At 34.4% G+C, this 27,248-nt stretch overlaps 4 protein-coding genes and 1 long non-coding RNA gene across 6 annotated transcripts; 1 reads left to right on the forward strand and 4 right to left on the reverse strand.

Moving 5' to 3' along the window:
- The first annotated feature begins 1,329 nt into the window (after positions 1–1,329).
- On the forward strand, positions 1,330–4,103 carry LOC110411443 (integral membrane protein (Protein of unknown function DUF92, transmembrane)). Its single transcript, XM_021421596.2, has 5 exons — positions 1,330–1,596; positions 1,698–1,811; positions 2,319–2,541; positions 3,008–3,256; positions 3,404–4,103. The coding sequence occupies exons 1-5, from the start codon at positions 1,451–1,453 to the stop codon at positions 3,533–3,535; spliced, it is 864 nt and encodes a 287-aa protein (XP_021277271.1). The 5' UTR covers positions 1,330–1,450; the 3' UTR covers positions 3,536–4,103.
- A 2,183-nt stretch (positions 4,104–6,286) lies between these two features.
- LOC110411445 (uncharacterized) lies at positions 6,287–7,077 on the reverse strand. The gene is made up of 2 exons (XR_002444766.2): positions 6,809–7,077; positions 6,287–6,679 (listed from the first exon to the last, which is right to left on the reverse strand). It is a non-coding gene; the product is annotated as an uncharacterized LOC110411445 (long non-coding RNA).
- A 1,070-nt stretch (positions 7,078–8,147) lies between these two features.
- Positions 8,148–12,132, reverse strand: LOC110411442 (serine/threonine protein phosphatase 2A 57 kDa regulatory subunit B' kappa isoform-like). Of its 2 annotated transcripts, none has more exons than XM_021421592.2 (3): positions 11,816–12,132; positions 9,462–10,661; positions 8,148–8,825 (listed from the first exon to the last, which is right to left on the reverse strand). In XM_021421592.2, exons 2-3 carry the CDS (start codon positions 10,623–10,625, stop codon positions 8,469–8,471), a joined length of 1,521 nt encoding a protein of 506 aa, XP_021277267.1. In that variant the 5' UTR covers positions 10,626–10,661; positions 11,816–12,132; the 3' UTR covers positions 8,148–8,468. The 2 variants fall into 2 exon arrangements, with proteins under 2 accessions (XP_021277267.1, XP_021277269.1); XM_021421594.2 differs by lacking the exon at positions 11,816–12,132 and adding an exon at positions 11,293–11,792.
- Positions 12,133–13,838: 1,706 nt separating this feature from the next.
- On the reverse strand, positions 13,839–16,477 carry LOC110411444 (auxin-responsive protein IAA1-like). Its single transcript, XM_021421597.2, has 5 exons — positions 15,908–16,477; positions 15,233–15,417; positions 14,801–14,915; positions 14,405–14,466; positions 13,839–14,284 (listed from the first exon to the last, which is right to left on the reverse strand). The coding sequence occupies exons 1-5, from the start codon at positions 16,156–16,158 to the stop codon at positions 14,247–14,249; spliced, it is 651 nt and encodes a 216-aa protein (XP_021277272.1). The 5' UTR covers positions 16,159–16,477; the 3' UTR covers positions 13,839–14,246.
- A 5,491-nt stretch (positions 16,478–21,968) lies between these two features.
- On the reverse strand, positions 21,969–26,953 carry FATB (fatty acyl-ACP thioesterases B). Its single transcript, XM_021420478.2, has 7 exons — positions 26,604–26,953; positions 25,126–25,740; positions 24,861–24,994; positions 23,870–23,983; positions 23,166–23,337; positions 22,982–23,050; positions 21,969–22,404 (listed from the first exon to the last, which is right to left on the reverse strand). Exons 2-7 carry the CDS (start codon positions 25,627–25,629, stop codon positions 22,360–22,362), a joined length of 1,038 nt encoding a protein of 345 aa, XP_021276153.1. The 5' UTR covers positions 25,630–25,740; positions 26,604–26,953; the 3' UTR covers positions 21,969–22,359.
- Between the last annotated feature and the right edge of the window lie 295 nt (positions 26,954–27,248).

Consider the following 27,248-nt stretch of genomic DNA (forward strand, 5'->3'; position numbering starts at 1 on the left):
GGGGAAGGGGAAGAGGAAGGGGTAGAGGGAGGTTTGGCTAACCTTTTGTCCACCTGTATATTATCTCTGCACTCGTCTTGTACAAGGCAACATTTTTGCTTATCCTTTTTTAATCTTTTTGCCTCTATTTATCATTTTTTTAAAGCCCGTGAGTCGCCATGCCCTCACATCTTATTCCAAAAAAGCACAAAAAGGAAGACAAGGATGATTCAAGCTTGCAACTTGGAAAATAGTTCATAGTTGATCTTTCTAAAGTCTCTAAGGCAGCTTCTTCGGTATTATTATTATTATTATTTTTTCGGAGAGAAGGGGATTTGAATTCATATTTTTTTAATAAGGAAATTATACATTAATCAATAAGTTAAATACTCAAATGAATTAGATATTATTGAATGTGTTTATTAAAATGATTTGTATCAAAGAGAAAGAATTATAGTCAAAACATAGAGGTTAGTTTTGATATTATTATTTGTACTTAGGTCCATCTCCTTCTATAAAGCCTTTCAACTGAAGGAATAAATATTATCATCTATATAAGTTGAATCACAGTCTGCAATTATTAACCATGTTACTGTCATTTTAATATTACTCACGGGGTTAAACATACAAAAAACGTGTTAGGGAAGTGTGGATATGGAATGCGTTAAATTAATTTCATGTTTAGAAGAAGAAAATTAGGCTTGGAATATGACATTTAATTGTATTTAACCCGACAAACACATTAACTGGATTTCTGTGTGTTGAACAATTTGGAGGCACTGAAAAAGACAGAGGCCGGTGATTAGGTGAAGACTGTCTTGCAAGGAAATGGTTAGAAAAAAAAGAGTATCAAATTTACTATTTGTGAAAAATATTTTTTTTGGTAAAAAATTTAAAAAAGAGTTAGTAATATCGTAAGATTTATAAACTTTATTGTGAAATAAAAGAATTTGTTGAGAATCAAAAGCATTCTTAATTTTATAAAAAATTCAGAATGAGTAAGTATAACTAGCATTCTCCATCATTTTGACATTTTCAAAGGAAAATTTTTAAAAAAAAAACACTTAAAATCATTAATAAGTAATACGTACATAGACGGCGGAACTCTTTGTTTGGTTGAAAATGATGGAGGGTAATCACATGGTTGGGAAATTCAAATTTACTCTCGTCCCTATAATTTGTTGACCACCAAAAAAACAAAAGTAGGTTAAAAAGATTCGTTATCTTCAGAATTATTAACAATTAGTAATTAATTATTGGTGCAGTGATTCTGATATGGAAAAAAAATCTACAATACAGTAGGCTAATCTTTAAATCATTAATAATTATTAATATTGATACCGATTTAAGGGAAGTTAGGAGTTAGGACGACGTCTGGGGTGTTTGATTTGGAATTCATCTGCTACATACGCCGTTCATTCCTCAAACGTAACTGTCGCCAAATCTATTCTCCCCCAAAAAGGCAAAAAGGATGGAGAAAACTCTAATCCAACCGTTAATCGCGATGTTAATCTCTTTTCTAATATCGATTAGATCCTACAGAAGAAAGTCTCTCGATTTCTCTGGAGCTCTTTCCGGGTTTATCGTCATGACAATTCACTTCGCTGTCGGATACAGGTCCCTCCCTTCGTTGTTTTTTTTTTTTTTCCTTTTGTAATTATTTTTTTTCTTTGTTTGCTTGGTTTGCTAAGAAAGGCATCGGTTATTGAAACTTTCAGGTTTGGAGCAATGTTACTGGCCTCTTTTTTAACTTCATCGAAGCTCACCAAAGTTGGAGAAGAGAAGAAGCGACGAGTTGATGCTGATTTCAAGGAAGGTGGTCAAAGAAACTGGTAATAACATTAATTCCCTTCCTTTTTTTTGAAAAAAAAAAAAAGAAGTAAATGATTTAGCAGAAGGAAATTTCTTTTTGATTAGTTGTGAAAACAAGTGGGAAACAAAAGGAAGAACAGAGTGAAAGGTTTAAGTTTTGTGAATCAATGATGTTGATGGGAGGATGGTAGTGTGAATGCTATGGTGGAAAATTCTTTTTGGGTTTAAAAGGGTTGCTAACGCTATGATGCTATGCACTAAAGCGAAAGACTACTAGCTTGTAAATTTAGACATGCCGATACTTAAAGAATTCGCCAAAAATCAAATGAGCTAATTTTGGTGGGTCAGATTCAAATTTTGTGTGGTTAATTTGATGCGAAAAATAGAGGAAATATCAGGCGGAATGATTTGAACTTCAATCCAGTGACAAATCCGGCTAACAACTTGTCATACATATAGAGTAGCAAGGTTATACTGAATCGTCTGATACTTTCTTTGACAGGGTGTTCCTAATTTCTTCATTTCAGGATACAAGTTTTATTCAATAGTGGTGTTGCAACAGTTTTGTCTGTGATTATTTGGAACCTGACTGGAGGGGAGGATAAGTGCCTAGATTCAAAAGAGTCTGTTCTTATCACATCCTTAATTGGTGGTATAATCGGTCACTATTCCTGCTGCAATGGTGACACTTGGTCCTCGGAGATTGGGGTTCTTAGTGATGATCAGCCGCGGTTGATCACAACTTTTAAGGTGGATATTCTTTTCCCACATTTGATATATCAACTTATTCTTTTGGATGGTAATTTTATCTCGTCACACTACACTACATGCCACCATGTCTGGTTCAAACATAATGAGCACTTTCTAGACAATACCTTGTTTTTCTAAAGATCAACTCAGCCTCTATTTTCAGAGAATGGATCTGCCAGTCTTTGTTTTTAAATTAAAGCAACAATCCACCTAACATTCTGCTCACTGTCATTTATAGTTGGTATGCAAAACACATGGTTGCCTATTATGATGTTTACAACCTTTATTCTCATATTGACGAAGTCAACTTGGTTATTAGAGAAACTATTAGAAGGGATTTGCTGTATTTATCACTTAGGATATGATCTTATATGCATAATCTGATACATGTAGCCAACCTTATATGGTAGAAAAAGACTTTGCTTCTTGTTGTTGTAATACTAATAGAATAGTAAATGGTTATCAGCCTGTTCGAAGGGGCACAAATGGAGGTGTGACAAAAACAGGACTTCTGGCAGCTTTGGCAGCAGGGAGTGTCATTGGGTTGACATTTGTTCTTGTTGGATTTTTCACTACAAGATGTTCAACTGGTATGGCCATGAAGCAGCTACTGGTTATACCCCTATCTACAGTGGCAGGACTTTTAGGAAGTATCATAGATTCGCTGTTGGGAGCAACCCTGCAATTCAGTGGGTTCTGCAGTGTTAGAAATAAGGTAACTTCAACCTAAACGCCAAAGATTTTTAAAACAGGGAGGGACTTCAAAATGGAAAACAAGCTCCTGGTATGCCATTATAAGTGAACCACATAACGTGTGCTTACCACATCATGACCTTTTTTCTTATTTGTAATCTCTCTTCAGGTTGTCGGAAAACCTGGACCAACAGTAAAGAAGATTTCAGGTCTCAGCATTCTGGACAACAATGCTGTGAACCTTGTCTCAGTACTACTGACCGCAGTGCTGACTTCAATTGCGTGTGTGTACATTTTCTGAGTCCATACAAAAATTCTTCATAAGGCGACCCTTTTTAGGCAGTTCAGACTGTACACTCTCGTAAGATTGTTTAACAAATGCTAGAAAATGTATCGCAATAAGATGATGAACTTCATATTTGATGGAATCGACATGGGGAAAAGGAACTTCATTTGTTCTTCAAACCATACTGCTTGACTGGCTCGGTTGAAATAATAATGCAGAATGAGTGGTGCTTCCTCTTGGAGCGATTTCTTGCAGCTTCATTTTGTGCTATGCTTCTGAAAGTCTTAACTTCTTAATACCACTGACAGTATCCAATTGCCCAATTCTGCCTGAAGGTTTGGTGTCAAATAAGGGTCGCTCTGGGGAAGTAGCCGTCATAGTCCTTCATTAAGGGTATTGTACATGAATTGAAAAGATGAACTTAAAATTGATGGATGAAAAAAGCTAAGCATTCTCCAAAGGAAACTCGAGTGTCTTAGCGACAGAAAACACCAACATAAAAGTGAACATCTGCATCCCAGAAATGGGAAATAATGAAATGTCAAATCATACAGCTCAATAGGCTATGTTGATCCTTTTTCAATTTCCATTTTTCTTTATGGTGATGGCTGATAAATTTCTTTTTGGGGTGGATTTTGCTTATTATCTCACGTTATTCATTAGGTCGAAGACACAGAATTTGTTTGCATTGATAACAATTAATACTGGTGAATAGATATATCAACTTCACATTATCGGGGCGCAAACAGCCAGCCATGATTGTCCCCAGGCTCATCCCCTTAATCTTATCTTGTGCTTGGCCCGTGCAATTTCACTTCTTTTCTCAGATTCCAGTGGCATTCGATCGTTGCTACAATGTTCAGTCATTAATTGGAGACTGGAGAGACACCTGGATAAGTGTGTGGACTCCAAAAAGTGACTTCTTACCACTTATTACTTGGATGTTGGGGTCTTATGACTCCCCAAATATCAACTGCCACAACTTTTTTTAAAGTGGACACTCTTTTCCTACGAATAACATATCAAAGTGTGTCATCCTAGGTTGGTACTGGTCCCTACCCACTACTCCTATACGGACCGCGCCTATTAAATATGGAAACATGGCTTGCCAGATGCTTTGATTGAGAATTTGAATCCCATTACCTAAATCTTTCAGACGAGCATTATCTTGATACACATACGCGTGTGTATCCTGATAGATACCAAGGAAGCAGTGACATAGCAATTAGAAATACTATAATAGATTTTTCATACAAGTCTCGATCATTTGGAGAACAAATAACTATAGCCTATATAGGATGTGCTGGATTCTAGAACCAATTTGATGGCTTATATATACCTCATAGTTAAGGCATCAAACAGCAAAGAAACTCCAAGCAACACTCGCAAGTCTCGAAGCAACAGAAACAGCAACACAACGAGAACAAACTGCATCCCCAAAAAGGATAAACGAAAAACAAATTCTGAATCAAACTTGGAATATATAGCTGAATTTCTGTGCAAAAATGTTGAAGATTAAACTTGTAGTACACTAACCAAGCATAAAGACAGCCCTTTTCCTCACGGCGCCTTCGGACATGGTGATGGTATGAAATAACTTGATAACCTGGTGGTGCATACATTTTTCTCTCTAAGTTTGTCTACCCAGAAACTGTGTCTAGAAGTAGTTCAAATTTAAGGGTCTGTTGAGAAATGTGAAGAGGAAGAACCTTAACAATGCAAAAAGGTGCACAAGAAGACACAACGAGGAAACTTAAAGGAAGCTTCTCGTCTGTCAAAAGCTTTACCTTGCTAATAACACGTGTATGACCTTGATTTAGTTTGATCAATATTCCTGGACTGAACTTCACCGGAGACAGACGGAAACGTCAGCTATCATACAGCTCGACGTTTTTCACTTACAATAGTTACCGCCCCATGCTCAAACTTTGCTTTATTGTTATTTTTGTTGGAAATATCTATATTTTGCCAATAATCAATATATTAATTTATTACGACATATTATGGCCTTCACATTTGATTCCGGCACCCCGCGTTAGCATCAACAAATTTGTCTTGCATGGTTTGAAGGTTAGGTGAGTTAATGGTTTTTTAGGTGGAGAGGGTTCTGCACTGTGTGGAGTGAATGCATGCGTTGAACATAATCAAAGGACATTATACAACAGAAAGAACTAATAGAGGAATTAAAGAGATTTTTGTTCTTGGGACAAAAAAGAAAAAGGATCAAAAAGCATCTAGCGTGCGATGATTATTGCACAAGAAAATGTGCTTTACAACATTATGAAATTCCTGACCATTTACAGGGTGTTGGAAAAACCAGGACGAAAGAGCTTCTTTACAATCAAAATAACTTAATATGATATATACTGTATAGTTAATGAGCTAATGTTGAAGAACACATGGTTCTTAATTTAACTTCAGTGGTATGATTTCACCCAAGATTTCTCAGGATTGTTGCTTTCACGCCTGCTACAATAACAACCCCGAATGTCTAATTAGTCTCTTAACGTAACTTGTGAAGTTGGTGCGATCTTATCATTGTTTAATTGAGTATATATCAAGTTAGATAAGGTCATCCCCAGCAGATATAGACTTGGTAATAATCCTTTGGTTATGCCTTGGAAGAAATGCAACAATTACAGGATGGAAGAAATAGACTAGAGAGGAGAAGAGTTGTGAAGTCACCCCAATCCAGATCGATCATCCATTTCTGAATCACATTAATCTAAGGGTACAACTCGCAACATGCAAAAGTGACACCATCTGTCCGTATTTCAACAGAAAATGTAAACCAGAGTCAAACTGACATTATTAGAGTTTTTTGGTAAACAGCCTCCATTTAGGATAAACTCCGAGTTATTACATTATCTTGTCAAGCCGTACTCGGGATCTTTTGTGCTAAAGAAAATCAGACTTACGACGTGATCATGTCTCATCTTAAGTCGACTCTTTTGACCATCAAATTAAACTCAACTACATGCATTATTTCTCCTTACACTCACATTATTAGATAACAATAAGATCAGGTCATCTTCCCAAAAGCAAAAACAAAGTGTAGGGAGAACATTGGCTTAAAGGAGAGGCAAGAAACGCGTCCCATGGTCCAAGATGAACTCAAGAGTCTCGTAGCAGCAGAAACAGCAACAACATGTAAACAAGCTGCATCCCGGAAGAGAATATAAGACACTATTATATCAAATTATTTCAAATAATTAAGACATAACACAAAATAATTAAATATCTTCAATGCTAAAAACATTATATATACATATATATAGTTATACATACATAGCGTAGATAACGCCTTTTTCCTCGTGGCGGCTCCGAATATGCTGCCAGAGTGACATTTTCTTAGTTCTCTCCCAGAAGATGTGCCTGAAATATGTACAGAAAGAGAGGTCAAGGAAAGCTGAACAAGGGAATTAATGCAGCCAGGAGAAGATATTGTGCACAGAAGCAAGCCAGATGGTAGGTTTTTATAGAGCTTATGGACAAGTGTGGAGATGCCCTGATTTGCTTTTGGATACTACACTTTGCCAAAAAGAAAAAAGAAAAGAGGGAAATATAATCGGACAAAGTTTCAAACTTCACACGGTTCAATTTGCTAAGGTCACTAGCTAGCAAGCTCTTTTTCGGTGTTCCATTTTCCTGAAAGATGATTGGCTCAATGGGTTTCGAGGGGTGGATGTGGACCTGTGGTTGGGCACTCTTCTCTTCCAACATAGTGAGGGAGTAATGATTAAGTGCAAACAGTAGTGGTGATATCAACAGTTGCTTGCGACCACAATTGACGTTGACAAGATCAAGATGCCATCGCTAGGGCAGCTTGTTAAACAACCGAGTTTAAACTAACAAGGTTGTCTATAAACATCTTGGCCACAACTCCAAAATTAGTTTTGTTTGTTTATTTTTTGAACCTAGTGTCAGGACAGAGCCAAAAGAAATGAGGAGGTATATATTAGCCCCTCTGGACTTCTCAAACTGGTAGAATGATACTAATATCATCAAATAAGTTTTCCTAGTTTGGATTTAAATATGTTTACAGGAAAGAATGATAAATTTACTTAATTCTTGTTGGTCTCTTACTAATCAGCACAAGTATGTGAAAAGAACTAACCATTGGGAGTCGTGGTCCATATCCATGTGCACGATAGCATTGGAAGTGATCGAATGGTCCAGTCCAAATTTTGAACTCTTCTTGGATAAGGTTTCCATTTCAGTCGGGCCTCAGGAACAAACCAGAAGACTTCACCTATTCAGGCCTAAAGAACATTCCTAAATACATGACCCAGTTTTTTGTTGGGCTTGTCGATCACAAAATCCTGAATCAAGTTGAAGAAAACAATTATGCAAGTAAGGGTACAAGCATCAGCTGGTGCACCAATGATAGCAAGAAATATTTACAAATCTCTAAATTGTTGGTTTAAACTTGTATACAACCTTCAAGTCATTTATAAATCTCTCAGGGACATTTCATCCTAGTCAAGTTTCAATACCCACTTGTACTCTGATGCATTTGCTTTCCCATCAACGCAACAAACTTCTTATATTGCTCTCAGGATGTATTGTTGGTTCAAATGCTGAAGTCATTTGTGCATGGAAGCATAGAGCAAAGCTATAAATCATGTATAGACAAAATACGGACAGATAAAAGCAGCCCATAATCGATACAAGAGGTGCCGATACATATACTTGCAAGCAAACTGGCTCTTGCAACCCAACAACTCAATGCCTCTGAATCTTAAGGCAGTAGCATCACTAATAATTTTAGTACAGCAATTTTAGCTTTAGATACAAACCGCTTCCATTTTTTGGTGATGAGATACAAACCCTACTGAATCACAAACTTGACCAAATTCGAGAAGCAACATCCCACGCTGCAATTAGAGCAGCTTGATATTTATATATGTATATTTCTTTTCTTTTCCAAACACAGTTACTCGGATAATTAACAGGCAACAGGGCATGCAGCTGGTTTCACAGGAGGTATCATGTTAGCAGCTGCAGGTTGGAAACCAGCAGCACTTTCCAGGCGTTCCCATGTTAGTTTCCTCTTCTCAGCTGCCTCACTCAATCGAGAGTTTTCTTCCTCCAACTTACGCTGGCAGGTAAGCACAAGCTCTTCATCCATCTCACAGAACATTTTTCTTATATTTTGTGTCAAATTAAGCACCGCTTGGTTCCAATGATTCTGGGAATTCCGCTCAAGGGCTGGAAATATAAGAGGAAAAATCACCTGGCGATTATGTGTAATAAGATTGAGGATGTGCTCATTGTTCCATACCAAGTGGGCTCGCTCAGCAACCTGAAAATAGGTGGAAAGAGAAAAGGTGAAAACAATTTCACATTGCCATTAGGCTGCATGACATCCAATCACCATTTAATTAATTCCTTTCGTCAATAAACATTGTTCATCAAGTGTGTAGGAGACTAATCAATATGCAAAGAGAAATGCTGACATCAAAAAAATGGCATCCAATTTCTGTAACTAAAATTGTAACATACAGTTCAGTATATGGAAATTTCATGTCTGCAAAATTTGCCTCTTTCCCTTAAAGAGAAGATATACTACTCCCTAAGGGCGTCGGGCATGGGGGGTATCATGAGTCAGTTTAAATAAGAACACATCCACAAAACTAAAGTCGTGTACTGCTATAATTTTTAGCTAATGAAGATATATGGTCACCATAGTTCGAATTCAATGCTACATCAGCTTTTTAAACTTTAAACAGTTTACATGGTCAAAAGATGACTTTCACAAACTATAGGATATACAAGTTATTCCCAAATTTCAAGCTCTTTCAGTTGAAAAGTAAGAAACGTGGAAAACCAAAAGTAGACATAACATGAGGTTCTCAATCAACCAAACGACGACATTATTGATAATGATCCTGTCGAAAGCAAACATTTTTCTTGCAGTGATTGGAAGAGGAAAATATACCTGGTAGTGGAAGCTGTTTAAGCAGCATGCAATACGCCGAAACAGTGGAACCATGATCTTTTGGAACTCGGCCATGCTGGTCATCTCCAAAATCTCTTCTAACTCACTTATAAACATCAACTCCTTCTGGCTATTAGTAACTGGCCAGTACTTTAACAGTCCCTTTATCACACTATTAGCTAACTTGGGATCCTTGTCTATAAACTGTACAACACAGTATGTTAATTGCTGATGATAAACACCCACTGATTTTGGTTTGTGTAGAGGAATAAGGGCTCTCCACAAGAACATCTTGTGCTCCTCCTTCAATGGAATAGCAAACCCACTGATAATACTCCCAAAAATCTCCAAGAGCTCTGCTATACCATTATGCCTTTCAGTTTCAAAAACAAAACGATAGATGATATTGCTAACAGCTTTGCGAACAAAGGGCCTGTGCACCATGAATTTTCCATAAATCCTATGGAGAATTGTTTTCAAACAGTCTCTTTCCCGGGGGTCCTCAGATTCAAAGAGGTCAAGTAATCTCAAAATAAAAGAATGATCTACATACTTTTTTGCCACCTTTGCATCTAGAGAGCTATAACTGATAAACCGAACAAGTAGATCATATACAAGTTGCAAATTTGACCAGGCAGGATCAAACATTGGTTCTTCATCTTCTGCTTCACCACTAGTGCTATTAGAGCGATATTTAGGTGGAAAAACTCTGAACAGGTTAATGGCACACATTTTACACATTGCGGCAGTTGCTGGTTCATTGAACTTTGCAGAACCCGAAGAAACAAAATCAACAAGCTCTATCAATGTTTGACGTTTAAGATCCTGCTCAGCATTAGATTTATCTGGATCACTGAAATCAGAAACCTCACAACACAGATTCAATTTACTGATAAACAGGTTCTGCTTCTGTGGATTAGAAACATCCTTGAAAGATAGATTGGGCTCCACTGCCTCCACTCCAGCCATGATGCTAGCAGGAAAAACAGCTGAGGACACCCGTTTAACAACACTTAATCGACTTGATATACTATTCCCAATATTTGTACATTGAACTCCATTGCCTGAATTAGAAGTCTGATTGCCAGAATCAATTCCAGCTGAATCTAATGAATCAGATTTTTGTGACTTCCGTGGAAGTTTGCTTAGAATTTGTTTGAGCATGATGGAGACAAAGCAACTTCCAGCAAGACAAACAGCCTGAATCACAGTTATAATAGTTACAGACTTACAGTGATTCAATCAATGTATAAATTCAAAATTGCAAGTGAAATAGGGATGGCAGCAATAAGCTAGAAAAAATATTAAGAGCACCAAGAATTTATACAGTATCAAAATAACAATTTAGCAAGAAATGGATTCACTTTAATATTTCAATCAGTGTGAATGCAGCAAACAACATATTGAGGAAAAGTCGAAATGCCATGAAAAAGTGGCATCTGCTCTTAACTCCAGGAATTATCATACCAAAGACAGCCTCATATTTATATAATTGGATTTCTTGAAGAAAAAAAAAAACCCTGCTTAAAGGTGACCTATTCCTTCTGCAAGAATTAGACAGATTCTTGCTACTATGAATGCTTAATTCTCAAAAGTGACTAGTCTTGGAATATCATTTCCTTAAAAGTGTAAACTTAGAAAATTTCGATCTAGCATAGCAATCTAAGTTAGATAATATAACAACTATCAGATACTAGAATTTAGCGTTCCGATCTACCATAGCAATCCAAGCTAGATCATCTAACAACTATTAGATACTAGAATTTAGCTTTCATCCAGAGAAACTGATGACAAAAATGAAAACATGAAGAAAATTCAGTAAAGCAATTACCCCAAAATCAGAGTTCACTGCTTAAACTGCCACTAGCATTGTTCTTCAGAGATAGCAAACTAAAGCAGGCTAAAGCACTCACTCTAATACCAGAAAACTTCAAACGAAAAATTCCCCAGAAAGAAAGTCGTAAATTTTAGAAAGAAACAGGGGGCTAACAGCAGCAATATTGCAATAAATTGTCAAAGAAAAGATAGAACTAAGTTCCATAAAAGGATGACCATAGCATAAAACTTCAGATCTGGTAAAATAAAGTGACCAAGAGAGTAAATCACCAAAGATCTAGAACCAAATCACAAGCATACGACGAATGGACAAAAACCCAGATCTCATTTTTCCAAAAAAAATAGCAACTTTTTAACTGACAAAACTATAAACTACCACAAGGCAGAAAGTACCAACACAAAAATGTCATCATCAAGCATACAAATTTAGCTAAATATTTTGACCCAAGAAGACCAAGAAATAAACCAACCATGCAGTTAAGCGAAGAATAAAGACATAAAAGCAAAAGAGAGAAAACCTGTAATTGTTGAGCTGTCAAAAAGATTGGGAGTTGGAAGAGAACAAGAAAAATAAAAAGAGGTAGTTTTTAACAAAGAAGTGAAAAGGAAATACTCTCAAAATGGTTTAGACTTTAGATAAAGACAGCATTTTGCTTTTTCATTAGTTTCAGGGTCAGGGAAGGAATTGGGTTGGAGTTTGAGTTTGAAAGTGAAAAAATAGAGTAGTTTGCTGGTGTTGGATCTCCATGAAAGATGAACAGTTGAGTTCCTCGATTGAAGAGAATGATAGGTGTGGCATTTTCTGAGAAAATTGGAGGCACCAGTCATCCCACCACCAAGGACATATGGTTAAACAAAAAAATTAAATAGGGTATTATTAGTATAATAATAATTAATGATTAAGCTTGGGACCCTGTGTTTAACTCAATCATGGTCATCTCTTTGAGTATCGGTTTCTACCTTCTTTCTTTTCATTTTTTTCAATCACTCGTCGGTAAAACTTTGGAAAACTTTAATCAGCACTCATCATTTAGTGGCACCTTTCCAAGTCTTTATTTGAATCTCTTTTCTTGGATAAATTTCAAGATTTTCTTTAGCTAATGAAAGGAATTTAGTAAGAAAAAGAATTACTTTCAATCATGTAATCATCAGCTGCTAAATTGTTTTTAGGATGTAAGTTGAAGTTACTCTCTTTCACATTTAACTTACAGGGTAAATTATAGGATAAAAATACACCTCCATTAAATTCCTTTCAACTTTCAATCATGTAATTAATAAAGTATAAGCATGAGCAATAGTGAAAAGAAAGAAAGATAATGTTTTGGACATTAGGCTTGCTCTCAGCTGCTTGCAATAATAGAGCTCACAGAGTTTTTGCGCTTCAACAACATAATAATTTTTGCTTTTTGCCATTTCGACCATGGAATCCTAGGAAGGTACATTGTACCTCACCCACTTGCATATTTGTCCTCCTACTTTCATAAATATGCAATAAAAACGATTTTATTTTTCTAATCAAAGCAATTATTCCAAAAATAAAAAAAAGGGTTCCTAAAACATTTTATCATTCCCCCAAAATTCCTCATGATCCAAATATAAATAAATAAATAAATACTGCCCTTTCTATTCATGCTTATTGGCTACATAATGCTCACTTAGATAATGAATTTTGGTAATAGAAGGTTTGTGATATGAACAATGACATACCAATTAAAATGTTACTGTTATGAATGAGATTGAGATTGAGATGGAACAACAGTAAGTAAATCATTATCTTTTCTACTAAAAGAAAGTGTGTCACCTCAAAAATTGACAGTGCCTATTTCGTAAGCTTTACTCTTTGGAAAAACAAAGCCTGTGAATTGCAGTAGGGGCAGCAGTGAGCATTGTCAGTCGAAAACAAAACAAAACAAAACAAAACAAAAAAAATAAAGGGTTTTTACTTGAAAGTGATAATGCAAAACAGTACCAAATTGTACCAAAAATTCAACAGTGTCAGGCGTGGTTCTATTATTTGTTACGATTTTTAGGACATTATTATCTAATGGGGAAACACAGCATAAAGGCATTGTTAAGCAGTAACTCTGGACTCTTTTAACTCTTTTATATCCTCCATTCGTAGCTAGGCAACAGAATCTCTAGCGTACACTACGAAAAGGTTCGTAGAATCGGACCATAGTTTAAAAAAGGAAGATAGGTTCATGGAAACGAATTAAACGTTTCATTCTCTTCATTTTGAACATCTCTTTGGAAACTGGAAGTCAAGCAAAACAATTCCATGGCAATCAAAGAAACTGGTCAATAGACAATATATATAACGTGTGTATGGTTCAATAGACCATCAAACAGTTGAAACCAAGATGAAATTTATGAATTATATGCAATACTACAAGGTCCAAAAACATACTACACAATTAGGAAAATGACCAAAATTGTAGGAATTTAGACTCAAGTGGGTAGGGCATCATCAGCTCCGATGCACATCTATATATTTTATTTTTAATATACTTTTATGCATGTCCTACTTTTGCAATCAATTAAACTAGAAAATGAATCAGAAAAGCAAAAGGTCCTTGATAAGGGGTAATTGCTTTTATTATAAAGTGCCTGCTGCACTCAAGATACAAGACAAGTACAACATCTGGTCAATTAAGACTGCCGTTGCTATCTCTTTTGACCCTGCTTTGTCAAATTTCTGCTTATTAACACAATTTTAATGGTTAGAGAGAGAGGGCAGAAACTGGATTTATTGTTGGAGGGCATTAACCCGCACTAGTCTAACATAATTACAAGCTGGGTCACCGAGTTAAGAGGAAAGCAGCAAAGGGAAAGTGAAAAAAAAAAGAACAGAAACAAAAGATAGTACGAAGTAAGATGTTTTCTCTGATTATTGAGGCTCGTTTCTCTTCACACGATACAACATTCAAAGAAACATCTGATTTATCTGACTCAACATGTGCCTGAGCATTTTAGAGAAGCTTTTGGTGCTGCATGAATACAAAGTTTCAATTAAAAAAATGAAGAAAACGTAAGGTGAAGATTTAAACAAAGCAGATTAATTATTAGAATGTAATATTTAATGTGAGGATCAATCATATATACGTTACCTAAAACAGCAGCCTCTGAGCTTTTCATCAAACGAATACGCTTGCAAGATTCTATGAACATCCTGTTATAAATAAGGAAATATTACTTAGGTATTTTGTAGAAGCTGCCATTTCATGATATAATTTTGGTGAGACAGGAAAAATAAACCCAGTGCCAATATAATCTCCCAATGCACATGGGAAATTAATTTCTCAGAACTCTAATTAGTTATATTAACCGTTAATTATAGACAGCTAGCTACTTAAGGGTTTGCAAAATGATATGAGGGAATATATATTTTCAAATTATAAATGTGGCTACAAACAACAAAGAGACAGAAATATCAAAAGAGGTGAATGTTGTGTCTATGAAGTACTAAAAGAAAACCAAATATGTGTGTGAGAATCAAAACTTACTTCCAAGGAACATCTCCAACTAACATCCAGTCACCGTCTTTGTCTTCATAAGTTGGCACGTACTCCATTCCCTTCACCGCATCCATAACCTTGCTTTCCTCCCTATCTGCTTTACCTAAACCACCATTTCGATCCCACAATTAATATACATATATCATTGTTGGACTAACCTTTGATTATAGCAAGGTAATGCTGATGAGAAGGTTTATATACCTTTGAAAATGAATTTTGCAGAATGAGTGTCTTAATTAACAACATTTGTGAAGTTTTTTTATATATTAAGTAATATATTCGCTCATATTAAAATGCATTAAAAATATTAAATTAACTGTTAATTATCATATTTGACGTAATAATAATAATAATTTTATAAATATCAAACACGATTAAGATGAATGCAGATGAGAGACAGAGAAATCAATTAATACTCACGGATAATGCGGCAAGTAAACAAATTCTCTAAATCTTTCATCAGGTCGTGGTAATTGGAGTAAACTCCTAGGTTTGCTTTGCGGAGATAGGGTGCTCCATCCACGGCCACCTTCACATACTTGCAGCTGTCATTAATAGCCTTCTTTCTACATGATCTCACCGGTGGCCAACCGATAACTTGTGCCCTTTGGAGCCATATAGAAATATCATAAAAATCAATCATATAGATCATATACTTCTTTTATTTACAATACATGTGATTTAAACTATACAAGAAAAGGGTAGAGAGAAACTGCGGTTCCTAACAAAATCTCACTTTCCTCTTCTATATATATCACATATATATATTATACGTTAATATAACTCTAAGTTGAAAAATTAACAAAAAAATACTCTATATATATATATATATATATGTCACAAAATGAAAATTTTGATCACTTTCACAGCTTTTATTATTAGCTATATATTTACAAGCAAAAGAATAATTCAGATGCTGTAATTCTATAATTTTAGCTTTTCTTTCCCCTCTTAGAGCTGATACTATTCTTCTATGTTAAAAAAGAATTGGTAATATTTACAACATATTTAGCATCATATAAAATTGAAGAAATAAATATCATTTCCGGGATGATAAGAGCAGTTTAAAAGAACAAAGGGAGAAGCCAGTCTTACTTTGCAGGAGGAGGTTTTCCGGCACCGGCTTCATTAACATGCGCGTCACCACGTCCACTTGGCGTGCTGCTACAGCTCCCGAGTTTAAGATCAACGGTCTCAATGAACCCACGTTTTGCAGAGCACTTAACACCGGAAATAACAGCCGGCGATCGTCCCTCCCCTGGCAATCCCAAAGTCAGCTCCGTATCCTCAAAACTCATGCTGGTGACGTCACTCTCCGGTGAGCCCGGTGTTTCTTCCAATGACATATTTCTTTAACGGTTGTGTTTCGCATCAAAGCGAACTCCTGAATGTTTGCTCTCTTTCGAGTATAACGTGTAGAAAGCTCAGGGGTTTACGGCTTTATCTGAAAAAGGTTGAACCAAAGGTGCACAAAGCTTGATGTTTCACCCAATGGAGAGGAAACACGTAGGGATTTCAACCGACGGGTTTGGGATTGGTGCATGTAGTTACGTAAGCAGCATGGAATTTTGAGCCACCTTGTCGGTTCATTCAATCAAATCAAAGTTTTTTTCAAAAAATTAGACCATCCCCTTCTCGTGCGTGAAACAAGTTTGAAATTTTCGTCAAAAGTGCTTACCAGTAAACAGAAAAAGTTTTTGCCTGAAATTTGACACTGTTGTTTCTTCTTTTTGAGCACTATAAATCTATAATAATAATAATAAAAATAATAATAATTTTTTAATTTTTGAACCTTGAATTTGCGGTGGCTTCAATACACCGCTGCTCTGAGTCATACAAACGTAATATTTATGTAATATCTACGTCTCATAACTTTTTCTTAAAACAAGTTCGTTTTAATTTAGTACTATTTAATTTTAAAGAACAAAAACAATGAATAATGTTAAATTAACACGTAGAAACATTTTTAAAACAATAAATGTATACATTTTTCTATTTAAAAAAATAAATTAAAATACTATCTGTCTCAATAGAAAAAAATTTATTAAGTTGTTGAAGGTAAAAGGTTCAACAAAAATGAATTTATTTGGTAATCTAAATAAATTCAAATCCAAAACCTCAATTATTATTAGCAAAAGATTCGGGTATTCTCTCTCCTTTTCTCCACTGATTTTAAGATATGAGTTATTTCCTAATATTCTCAAACATTAACATTAGGGGTTGACCCATCGGTTTTTCTCCATCTAGAAGTGTCAAGAAGCTTGGTCAGAAGGTTAAACGAAAGATGAAGTGGGACCCCGATGTCAGAACCTGCAAGTCAATGCAAGAAATGAATCTCCGACAAGCATGTGCCGGATGCTGGAGTGTCGGCGACGTGTCTCTTTTCGATTCACCGTATATCATTTCCTTTTTTTTTTGTTTTATTTTATTCTGAAAAAACGAGGACGAAATTTCAAACTCCTCCCTCACAAGCCAAAAGGCAAAACCGGTTGCCGCACGCGGCTTCACCGTGCAATGTTTTTGGTCCGACGCTGATTTTATAATTGTAAATTAATTAATATAAATACCAAAAATCTTATCAAACAAAAAGCTTAATATAAACAACAAGAATCTTATAAAAATTAATTAATTTCATGTAAGTTGTAAATTGCTACATGCATTTGTTCCCCCGTACTCTTTTCTTTTATTCTTTTCGCAAGATGCCTTTTTCGATTCTTTAGTTTAAACTTTATTAGCTGTTAAATCATGTTTGTTTATTTAGCATTACTTTATATCAAAATATAAAGTTGTGCATATAAAATACGCAATTTACATAGCATATAAATCCATAGTAATTACTTAAAATAGCGATGTCTTAGTTTGGTTGACTAAAATTAAAATCTTGAAATTAAATTATGGTGACACTTTAATTGAAGATTCGGGTGGTTTGTGGAAAGGCAGAAAGCCACCGAATCATATAGCTTTAATGAAAAAACAGGGAAATTGGGAAGCTTTATGATCTTGATACGTACATTAAAAGGAAAAGCAACACCCCAAGCATGCACAAATACCTTGGCTTTGTTATAGGAAATGAGGCAAAATGATTGGCATATATGTCATTTCTCTTTTATATTTATGTATACAAAAAAAGGGTTAACTGAATAGTATATGCTATGTATGGAAAGGTGGATTGATGAACTCAACTTATTATAGTTAGGGATTGATGCCAAATCATGTGAGAGTTTTTTGATGAGCATATGCAGGAATATAATAACAAGTAAAAACAAGAACATGGAATGGCATTGGATTGGTTTATTTTGACAATCCCTTAATTATTCTAAGTTTGTCTTACATTATATACCCCTTTTATATGATTCGTTGTAAAAAGTGCAATGTATCAATATTTTCTTCTGACCCTTGTATAAAATACATTTAGACCCAAGACTAATCTAACCATTTGGTTTATGTTTCCCCATGTGTGCATATGCATGCATTTGTTGATAATACATGCATGTACAGTAACTCCAACTCATCAATTAAGTAGTTATTTCTTCACATCAAAGTAATGGTTTATCTCTATTTCAAGTGGTTGTTGGGAGGAAAAAGAGTAATCTATAATTAATTATAAATTAAATAAGAGTAGACATATTAAAGTCAATCTCTTTGATAAAAACAATAGAGTAAAAAGTATTCAAAAGTTCAAATGAATAGTAATTAATTGCATAAAAAGTATTAATTGTTTTTTATTAGTAAAAAGTATACAAACTTGAAGCCTTTTAATTCATATTGCATGTGAGAAAGAATTGAATACAAATTAAAGTCTAAAAGAATTGTTTTCCTTTTCAGTAGTGTTGATGTGTTAACATTTTTGCATGATTGATTGAAGAGTTGTATGTTTACGATTTAAGTTAGAAATCAAGTCTAATGATACTTGTAGGTAAAAAGGAGTTAAAAGAAATGAAATTAATAATTAAGATAAAACTAAAAATGTAACAAATAATCATAAACTTTACTATATCAATCTGGACCTAGTTTTGAAATTAAAAAGAATGGGCTCGTTTAATTGGGTTGGTTTGAGGACTTCATCATGGACAAAAGCCCTGAGCCGCTTAGCCCACTTTATCCAGGGAAAGCCAGGAGAGACCCATTGCCTTTATATAAGAAATCCTTCAACTCACCTTCTCGGTATCCATGGGTAGAATATCTATGATTTTTGAAAGGTCAAAATGCCTATTAAATCTTTATATTTATATATTTTATTTAATCCAGTCTCTGTACTTATAATCAAAGTAATTTAATCTCTTAAATTTGATAATTACTTTAATTTAATCTCTTCTCCTAATGACACCCACTTTTGTCATTAAAGGGAATGAGTTAATACTGATGTAACACATTTTGATGACATACCACCAACATGATGCCATGCTATGTCATGTGGTATTGACGTGATGATATGACTGTGTCACGTGATACTAATATGATAACGTGGTAATACTAACGTGTTGGTGCCACGTGATAGGTCAATTTTTTTTTTAAATTTATATTACATCATAAAAACTAAATTGAACAAAAAATATAATATAAAGACTAAATTGAACAAAATGGAGATATTAAGGAACTAAATTGAAAAAATATTTGAAAAATATAAATATTTAAATGGATGATAGATATACTTATTAATAAATCAAATATTTAAATGTAAAAGATTTATGATATTAAAAAATATATAAAAATATTTTCTTAATTATTTAGTTCTAGAATATATACATTAATTTATCTTCTTTGTAAAAATAAAGTTTGAATTCTCTTTCTATATAAAAATTTTGAAAAAAATTTTATATATAAAGCCTAATTTAGATTAAGAACTTGTATTATGTTGAAATAAAATAATATAAAAAAGTAAATAAATTCTTTTTCTCATCTATTTATAATAGTATAAAAATTAAAAATTTATTTGCCTTAGTTTTAACTTGAATTGAACTTAAATTAGTAACATAAGTTAATTTAATTTTTTCTTTTAAACAAAATGAAGAAAGGAGATACGAAGTTAACCATAATTATAAAAATAATTTCTCATTTTGACTTGTTTAATTTAGACATGACAAACATCTTATTACACCATAGAATCTAAGCCACTTTACCCTCTCAAATTTTTATTTATTTTTTACGTTTTTATTTGGTTGAATATTTCAAGTTTTATCTTTTAATTTTTATGCTGAAATTTTTTGAATTAAAGATTGCATTTATTGTTGATAGAATTAAATATAATTGTAAATATTTGTACCTTTTTATTTTGTATTTATAAATTTTTAGTTGATCCAAATTAATAATTTAAATTTAAATTTAATAGAATTTGATTGCAATATTTGAACTTAAATAAAATCATTTTATTTGAAATTTTGAGTAAATTTAAATACAAGATAAATTGGGTAAAAGTTGAATAATTCTAAAAAAATGAGTATTTGTAAATTGTGAAAATTGTAACTAAATCAACCTATTTTGCTAATTTGAGTTCAATTCAAGTTAAAAACTAAGTCAAATAAATTTTAAATTTTTTTAATGAAAAGAGAATTCAAATTTAATTTTTGCTTATAAATCAAGTTTCAAGTTTTGCAAAAAAGATAAACTAATTTACATATTCTAGAATCAAATAATCAAGTAAGAAAATATTTATATATATTTTTTCACATCATAAATCTTTTATATTTAAATATTTGACTTATTAGTAAGTATATTTATTATCTACTTAACTATTTTTATTTTTTAATTTTTTTTCAATTTAATCGCTCAACATTTTAATTTTGTTCAATTTAGTTTCTGTATTATATATTATGTTTAATTTAATCTATATGACATGATATAAAATTTTTTTTAAAAAATTTTTTGAACTGTCATGTGGCACCAGCACAGCACGTCAACATATGAATGCTACGCCAGTATTGTTATGCCATCATATTAGTGTCATGTGACATGTCATGTCATCATATTAAAGTCTCATCATCAAAATGTGTTATGTCAATATCACATCAAAGTTGATGTCATCTCCTTTAACAGTAAAATTGAATGTTGATAAAGGAAGAGACTAAATTTAAACAATTCTCAAAATTAAAATACTAAATTACTTTAATTTTGAGTAGAAGACCTAAATTAGAAGACCTAAATTGAACAAAATGCAAGAGTGTAAGAATTTGATAAGTATTTAAACGACTTTTTTAGTGTCTGAATTAGAACTCTATTATTTGATTGAATATTCAAACCCTACAAATATCTAATTGAATTTATAATTATTTTTCAAATCTGTATTCGATTATCCTAATCACTACCCATTAAATACCAGAATCCATGATAAATAATAAATTTAATACTTGAAAGGTATCTTAATATTATTTAATTAAATCGAATAATATATAACGCCCGGTTACAAAATATCCTTTGGCATTCATACCTGCTTTTCTCCCCTGCCCGATTACAAAGATACCCGAATATCCTAAGACTTGTTTTCATATTCTTCTTACTATTTTCCTCCAAAATTCTTAGAATATTAAAAGTTAGACATAAAGTCATTTCATTTTATTAGACTGAAAGTTGTACTTTCAAAAATTTTAAAATCTAGATCATAGCGGAGCGTTGTATACAAGCATATGCGCTATCACCACGATATCTCAGCATGTAATATCTAAGTAATGTTTATTAAGGCTTTTTATCTCTAAATTTGGGTTTGTCTGGGTCATGCTGGTCTTCATTCTATTTTCTTGGATCATTTTATTGTAATACCAACAGGTTTGTGTTTGCAATCTATCAACTGTCTTGATTTGATAATAATTAAGAATATTAGGCAATTGTTGGGATGACATGGAAGGCAACTGACCATTAAATTGAGATGCTAAAAAAAATACATATATCCTGCCAAATTAAGAGATGATTTAACCTAAAGTAGCCAGAATCTATCGGGTGAATACGAAAACACCGCACAGTAAAGCAAAGCATAAGAAACATTTCCTCCTGTACAAAAGTTGTTCCATCTCACATGGCTTCGAAAGCAGAACCACCTTCAATGGCAGACAGCCAGCTGGGAGGGCCATAGGCAGCCAACGACGAGAGAGAAAGTATAAAGCAAGAGCTAATAAAAATGAGCTTACAACCTTTTTTTGTTTTTTTCTTTCTCAAGGAAGACGAATAAAAAGGAATATATATATATTTATAAATAAAGAAGAAACATATATAAATCCAAAGAACATGATAGATCTACACAAGTATTGTGACACACAGCAACGAGACTACTGCCCCTCCAGCCACAACTCAGAAGTTGAATTCTTTTTTTTTATAAGCTTCAGAAGTTGAATTCTATGCACTTTCTGCAGGAAGTTGGCCCACATTACCAAAGCTTTTCGCATACTTAGGCCTCCACTCAGTCCTCCCTCTCACAATCTCAGACCCATCCTCGAGTCGGAGCAAGTGCTGGCACTCGATTTCACCAAAGTTTACCAAGTTGCCACCCAGCAGTCAGTGACAGCCAGTTAGGGACTGCAGCACACTGTCTCTCCCACACTCCCTCCTATATTCCAGTGTCATGGAAGAAAGCTCGTGAGTCTCCAAGTTGGCAATGGAGCACTCTGCAACCAGTATTACCTTCCATTTAGATGCATGTAACTTCCAAATGTATGAATGAGATAATTGGTAAAATCACAGGAAGAAGTACAACCTAAATCAGATTCTAAGCACTGAGTTCCTAAATTGCATTTTCTTATTAGTTTCCTCTACTCAACTTGGAGGCTCTTGGCTCCAAAAAGCTTCTATCCAAATTGGGGCATTGGTAATCGGTATCAGCCAGGTGAAAACATAGGCACACAATTCATTTTCATAGATAACAGAAACTTAAATACTTCTATGGAACGCTATAGTGAGTAAGATTTTTTATTTTTGGCTGGAAGACAAAAATGGTTTGAAAACAACCACAACTGATTTCTATGCTTCCAGCCGGGACAAATAGCTAATTCTAGTCAAGTAAGAATTTTCAAGGCCCCCCCCCCCCCCCCCCCCCCAGCAACTTCTTGCTGAGCACACAGGTCCAATATATGAGATAAAATGGTTACAATTTTGGTTCATTGCTAGTCATGGGGAAGCAGAGTTAAAGGGGGAGGAGGGAAAGTTCCAAAGAAAAACACTGAAATGTGATGGAAGAGATTCTACCTCAAGGATCCAGCCAATGTACTTCACATTATTGACATGCTGGTTGACATCCAAATCACCCCATCTGGGCTGCAAAGTTAAAATACACTTCAAATAAGAAGGCAACAAATGAATAGCAAGACAATTATAGGTGCCTATAGCCATGACTACGCCAAAGAAGAGAGAGGGGGAAGCAGGGGCTTACAGTTAAACCTTTACGCACATAATCTGCTATGCTGTGATCAAGTTTCACTAATTTCCTACTATCCTCAGGCACAACAGGATCAGAATTCATAAAGTAAGGTTCTATTTCTCCTCGGACCTCTTCTGGAATTTTAGATAACCTTCTAGTAAGCTTATTCATCATCACCCATACACTGCAGGTCACCAAATCAAATCAGAACAAAGGAAACCCAGATAAGTTACTCCTGAAACACCATTTAATAATGTACAAGCTCACAGAGGAAAAGAACAGTTATACTTTGTTGCCTGGAAAACCAAAACAAAGACTCGAAGATCTATTGAAAACATTAAAAATGCTTGCAAAACAAAATTTTGAAATATTTTAGAGACAATAAATTCTGATTGTGGCTACTCACATTTTTTTTTAATTGCGAGAAGAACAAGACACATGGCAAAATATCAGATCATGTTGTAAAATAGTACGAATAAATGTGATCCTTTCCATGCTGATGTCAAAGATGACCCATTCATTCAGTTGTTCTAGGGATATAGTCAGTGACTGAAGCATATAATGTTATATTAGCTGTGTAATACTGCAATATTTGGCATTGAAAAAGCTGGTTTTGATTCAAATAAAAAAAAAAAGATGACCCATTCATTTGTTTAAAGCTAAGAGTAAAAATCACCCATAAGCACGATAAGCAACTTCAGTAAATGATGCCCTACCTTGAGGCTCTTGTTAAAATTTCACCAGTTTTACTATCACTGACAAGCCAATCCCGTCGCATACCATTCTTTCCCGATGCACTGGCCCAAGTGTCTACTTGAACAACATCACCCCTGCAAGACAGAGATAAATGAGTTCAATGTTGAACAATTTCAATTTTCATGGCACCCCTAATACAGAAAGAATCACTAAATTTTATGATATACCAAAAGCAATGACTATGCATAAAATTCATTCATTCAAATTTTATAAATATGTGATCCACAAGAAATATTTTGAACCCCACTGCTTCCAAATCTTATAAATATGTGATCTACAGTATATCTTAATGGTTCAAAAAACCTTCACCCTCATAAGGCTAGTAGGCATCCATCAAAGAGAGTAAAAATGCAAAAACCCTTATTGCATTCAACTTTAAACCTGCCTAATGCCTATGTAAACCACAGAAGAGGCCATGTTTATTAAGTAAACAGACAAATAGCCTAGCCCCTGCATAGTCATGATTTGCTTCAATACATAATCCCAGTTTCTGCCACAAGCTATCACCAGTCAACTGACAGAATAATCCAGCCAATATTAATTGAATTGTTTACACCAATAACTTGCCAACTGTTTATACGAATACCAATAACTTACCTTTTACCTTAAGTAAGACTATAGATGCATGTTTTAACAGAACAAAACTTTGAGTGCATGAGATGTGATACAAGATCATTTGCCTAAGAAACAGATCAGGCCACAAGAGTTCAAATTTAGAGGTTAAACTTATCCATACCCTGTTTCTATATCTTCCTAGCGAAAAGAAAAAAAAATCTAGCCAGTGGAATGCAAGAACTAAAATAGTTAGCAGCACAACATATGCCTCACATTATGTACTGTATCAATATAGCATCATATGTATATAAACCACAACAACATGGATAGAGCAAAAGTGGCTTGTCATGAATTGATGCTATAGGAGCAAATCATGAGCAAAAACCTATGACTTACCAAGTAGGATAGCGATCAACCACAACTTGCATGCGAGTGACTACCCATATTAGGTTTTTCTTGCACATCTCGGGGGTGGAACCAAAACCTTCTCCAAGCAGTCCAGCGCTTTTACAATGATTAATCGCCGTTTCCTGCCAAAAAGAGATATATTAATTGAAAAGCCAAGCTTATGCAATAAATCTACATAAAAAATGTGTAAATATAAATTTTCAGTTCCCAACATAAGTTGCTCAACATTCCAGCCATATAACTCTAACCAAACCTGTAAATGATTCATTAGCGTCTCTATGGATGCTGTCCGATCAGCACCTATCTCGTAAGACCTTATAGAGAAATTCTGGCGGAAAACAAGACCATCCTGAACAATCCTCCCTATACCAAATGGATCAATGAGCATGTCAGGCCGCCTGGGTTTCCAATCAAGCATCATCCACTGCTTCTCAGCAGCCAAGAAAATTGTTGTGATAGCAGCGAGAAGCATGCTCCAATCAGGTAACTGGTTAATAAATGTCCTGGGAGGAGGGGAACTAGCAGTGTCCTCATTCTTGAAACTTTCCACTGGAGTTGTCATGACCGTGGTACCATTTATTTTTGGAGGAGCTTGAGCATTTGCCTTGACTTGCAAAATTCCAGAAGAAGTAGATGGTTTCGACTTGATACCTCCAAGGTTAGTAGATCCACTTCCAAGCTTCTTGTTTTTCGAGTCAGAGGAGTCCGGGGATGAAGTGACCGGAAAGAATGCCGATGTAGCAGCAGTAGCAACCATGATTTTGAAAATTAAAAAACCTCAATTATCCGCTAACACAGCAATGTTCCGTCAAATTCCCTCTTCTGCAACGTGCAAGCTTTTTAAAGAAGCAACTGCTGCATCCTCCAGCTGTATCACATATTGTAAAGAATCAGAACATCATGCGTTAACAATTCATATAATCACAAAATTCTCAAATTTTGGCTGAAAAGAAGATCACCAAATTCAATATTTTTAAAGCAAGTTCCAGCCTTTTTTCCAAAAACAAAAAAGGAAATTCTAAAATGGTAAAATGTTTTTTTTAGCATGCGGCATCATATTTAGTTTTCTCCAGAATCTAACCAAAGAACAGAGAAAAAGAAATATTTAAAAAACATCAAAGAAGCTCTTCATTTCTAAAAATTAGGTGACAAAGAGGACAGAAAAAAAAAGGATTTACCAGATGCTCAAAGGAAACTATTATGGTTCTAACTTCTAAAAAATCTTAATCAGCGATGAGGAAAATACGTCGTAAAACGAAAGCGAAATCGCTAAAAACAAAAATAGCAAAGCAGATCTCAGCTGTAAAGAGTTTGAATACCAAAAAGCCAAAAAAATATAGGACAGAGAAATAGCAAACAATTAATAAACACGTATCAGCTTTCCTATCCGTTACAGTTCGAAACGGTACATTCTCTCAATAATATCTTGGATTCTCCATTTCATGACAAAACTATATTCAACACCACAGAATACAGAAATGGCGACGACGAATGGACGACGGCAAAAAATTAAAAGTTTTTGAGCTGCATTTGGTTGCTGGGAAAATGAGAGAAAATATTAGATCCACCATCACTCAAAACCTACACAACATAAAACGAAAGCGACATCCAAAATTTCCTTTCCTTTCTCAGAAACCAACAGAGCAGCAACATTTCAACCAGAAATCGCAGATCAAACGGAAAATGAAAGGAAAAAATAAATAAAAACAGCGAAAACCTCCACGTCCGTACCTCAACCAAAAAAAAAAAAACCAGACGAATCAATGAGGGAAAATTTTCTCGAGAATAATGCAAAGAGTAGAAGCTATTGCGTTATTTAGGATCTACAAACCCCTCTCGCTACTTCTAAGGCTTGCGATCTAACACTACTTTTTCCTTTCTCTCGTCTTCGCTTTCTTTCTGGCTTTTTGAAGAGTTTTATATTTTTCTGAAATCCTGTTTCGAATTTCAAAAGCAACAAAATTAAGAAAAAACCGGAAAAAAGTAAAAATAAAATAAAATTTCTTTTTAGTTTTTGGGGAGAGAGAGAGGAAGAGCGAGAGGATTTAGGGCCAGCGGTTTCGTGCGTGGTACAGAATTGGCTTCCAGCGACTCATTTTTATAGTGCACACCTGCTCCTCCCGCCTCTCGCTACTTTTCAAGTTTCCAATTTTCTAACTATTATTTTCCCCTATTTACGCTATTGCCCTTTTCCTTAATTTATGTTTGTTTTCCATTATTAAATTTATTGCTGACAAATATTGTTGGAAGTGGTGGATTTCACCTCTAACTGCATTTTTCATTTGATTTCATTAGGGACTTTCCTTATCTTGGAGTTCAATTATTATTATTTTTTTATTTTTTTTTGTGGTAGCTACTTTATTCGCATCCTTTTCT

The sequence above is a fragment of the Theobroma umbraticum genome, unplaced genomic scaffold (assembly GCF_002168275.2).
Source record: "Theobroma umbraticum cultivar Fairchild unplaced genomic scaffold, ASM216827v3 scaffold_56.0, whole genome shotgun sequence".
Taxonomy (NCBI): domain Eukaryota; kingdom Viridiplantae; phylum Streptophyta; class Magnoliopsida; order Malvales; family Malvaceae; genus Theobroma; species Theobroma umbraticum.

What these genes read in the sequence shown, in the direction of transcription:
- LOC110411443 (XM_021421596.2), top strand. Translation starts at nt 1,451, where the DNA reads ATGGAGAAAACTCTAATCCAACCGTTAATCGCGATGTTAATCTCTTTT. An exon ending in GAAGGTGGTCAAAGAAACTG is followed by an intron (nt 1,812 to 2,318) that starts GTAATAACATTA and finishes TCTTCATTTCAG; the next exon opens with GATACAAGTTTTATTCAATA. An exon ending in GGTTGATCACAACTTTTAAG is followed by an intron (nt 2,542 to 3,007) that starts GTGGATATTCTT and finishes AATGGTTATCAG; the next exon opens with CCTGTTCGAAGGGGCACAAA.
- LOC110411442 (XM_021421592.2), bottom strand. Translation starts at nt 10,625, where the DNA reads ATGCTCAAACAAATTCTAAGCAAACTTCCACGGAAGTCACAAAAATCT. An exon ending in TAAACAGCTTCCACTACCAG is followed by an intron (nt 8,826 to 9,461) that starts GTATATTTTCCT and finishes ACCTATTTTCAG; the next exon opens with GTTGCTGAGCGAGCCCACTT.
- LOC110411444 (XM_021421597.2), bottom strand. Translation starts at nt 16,158, where the DNA reads ATGTCATTGGAAGAAACACCGGGCTCACCGGAGAGTGACGTCACCAGC. An exon ending in GTTGGAGATGTTCCTTGGAA is followed by an intron (nt 14,467 to 14,800) that starts GTAAGTTTTGAT and finishes TATTTATAACAG; the next exon opens with GATGTTCATAGAATCTTGCA. An exon ending in CTCAGAGGCTGCTGTTTTAG is followed by an intron (nt 14,285 to 14,404) that starts GTAACGTATATA and finishes GTATTCATGCAG; the next exon opens with CACCAAAAGCTTCTCTAAAA.
- FATB (XM_021420478.2), bottom strand. Translation starts at nt 25,629, where the DNA reads ATGGTTGCTACTGCTGCTACATCGGCATTCTTTCCGGTCACTTCATCC. An exon ending in ATGTGCGTAAAGGTTTAACT is followed by an intron (nt 23,051 to 23,165) that starts GTAAGCCCCTGC and finishes TTAACTTTGCAG; the next exon opens with CCCAGATGGGGTGATTTGGA. An exon ending in ACATTGGCTGGATCCTTGAG is followed by an intron (nt 22,405 to 22,981) that starts GTAGAATCTCTT and finishes TACTGGTTGCAG; the next exon opens with AGTGCTCCATTGCCAACTTG.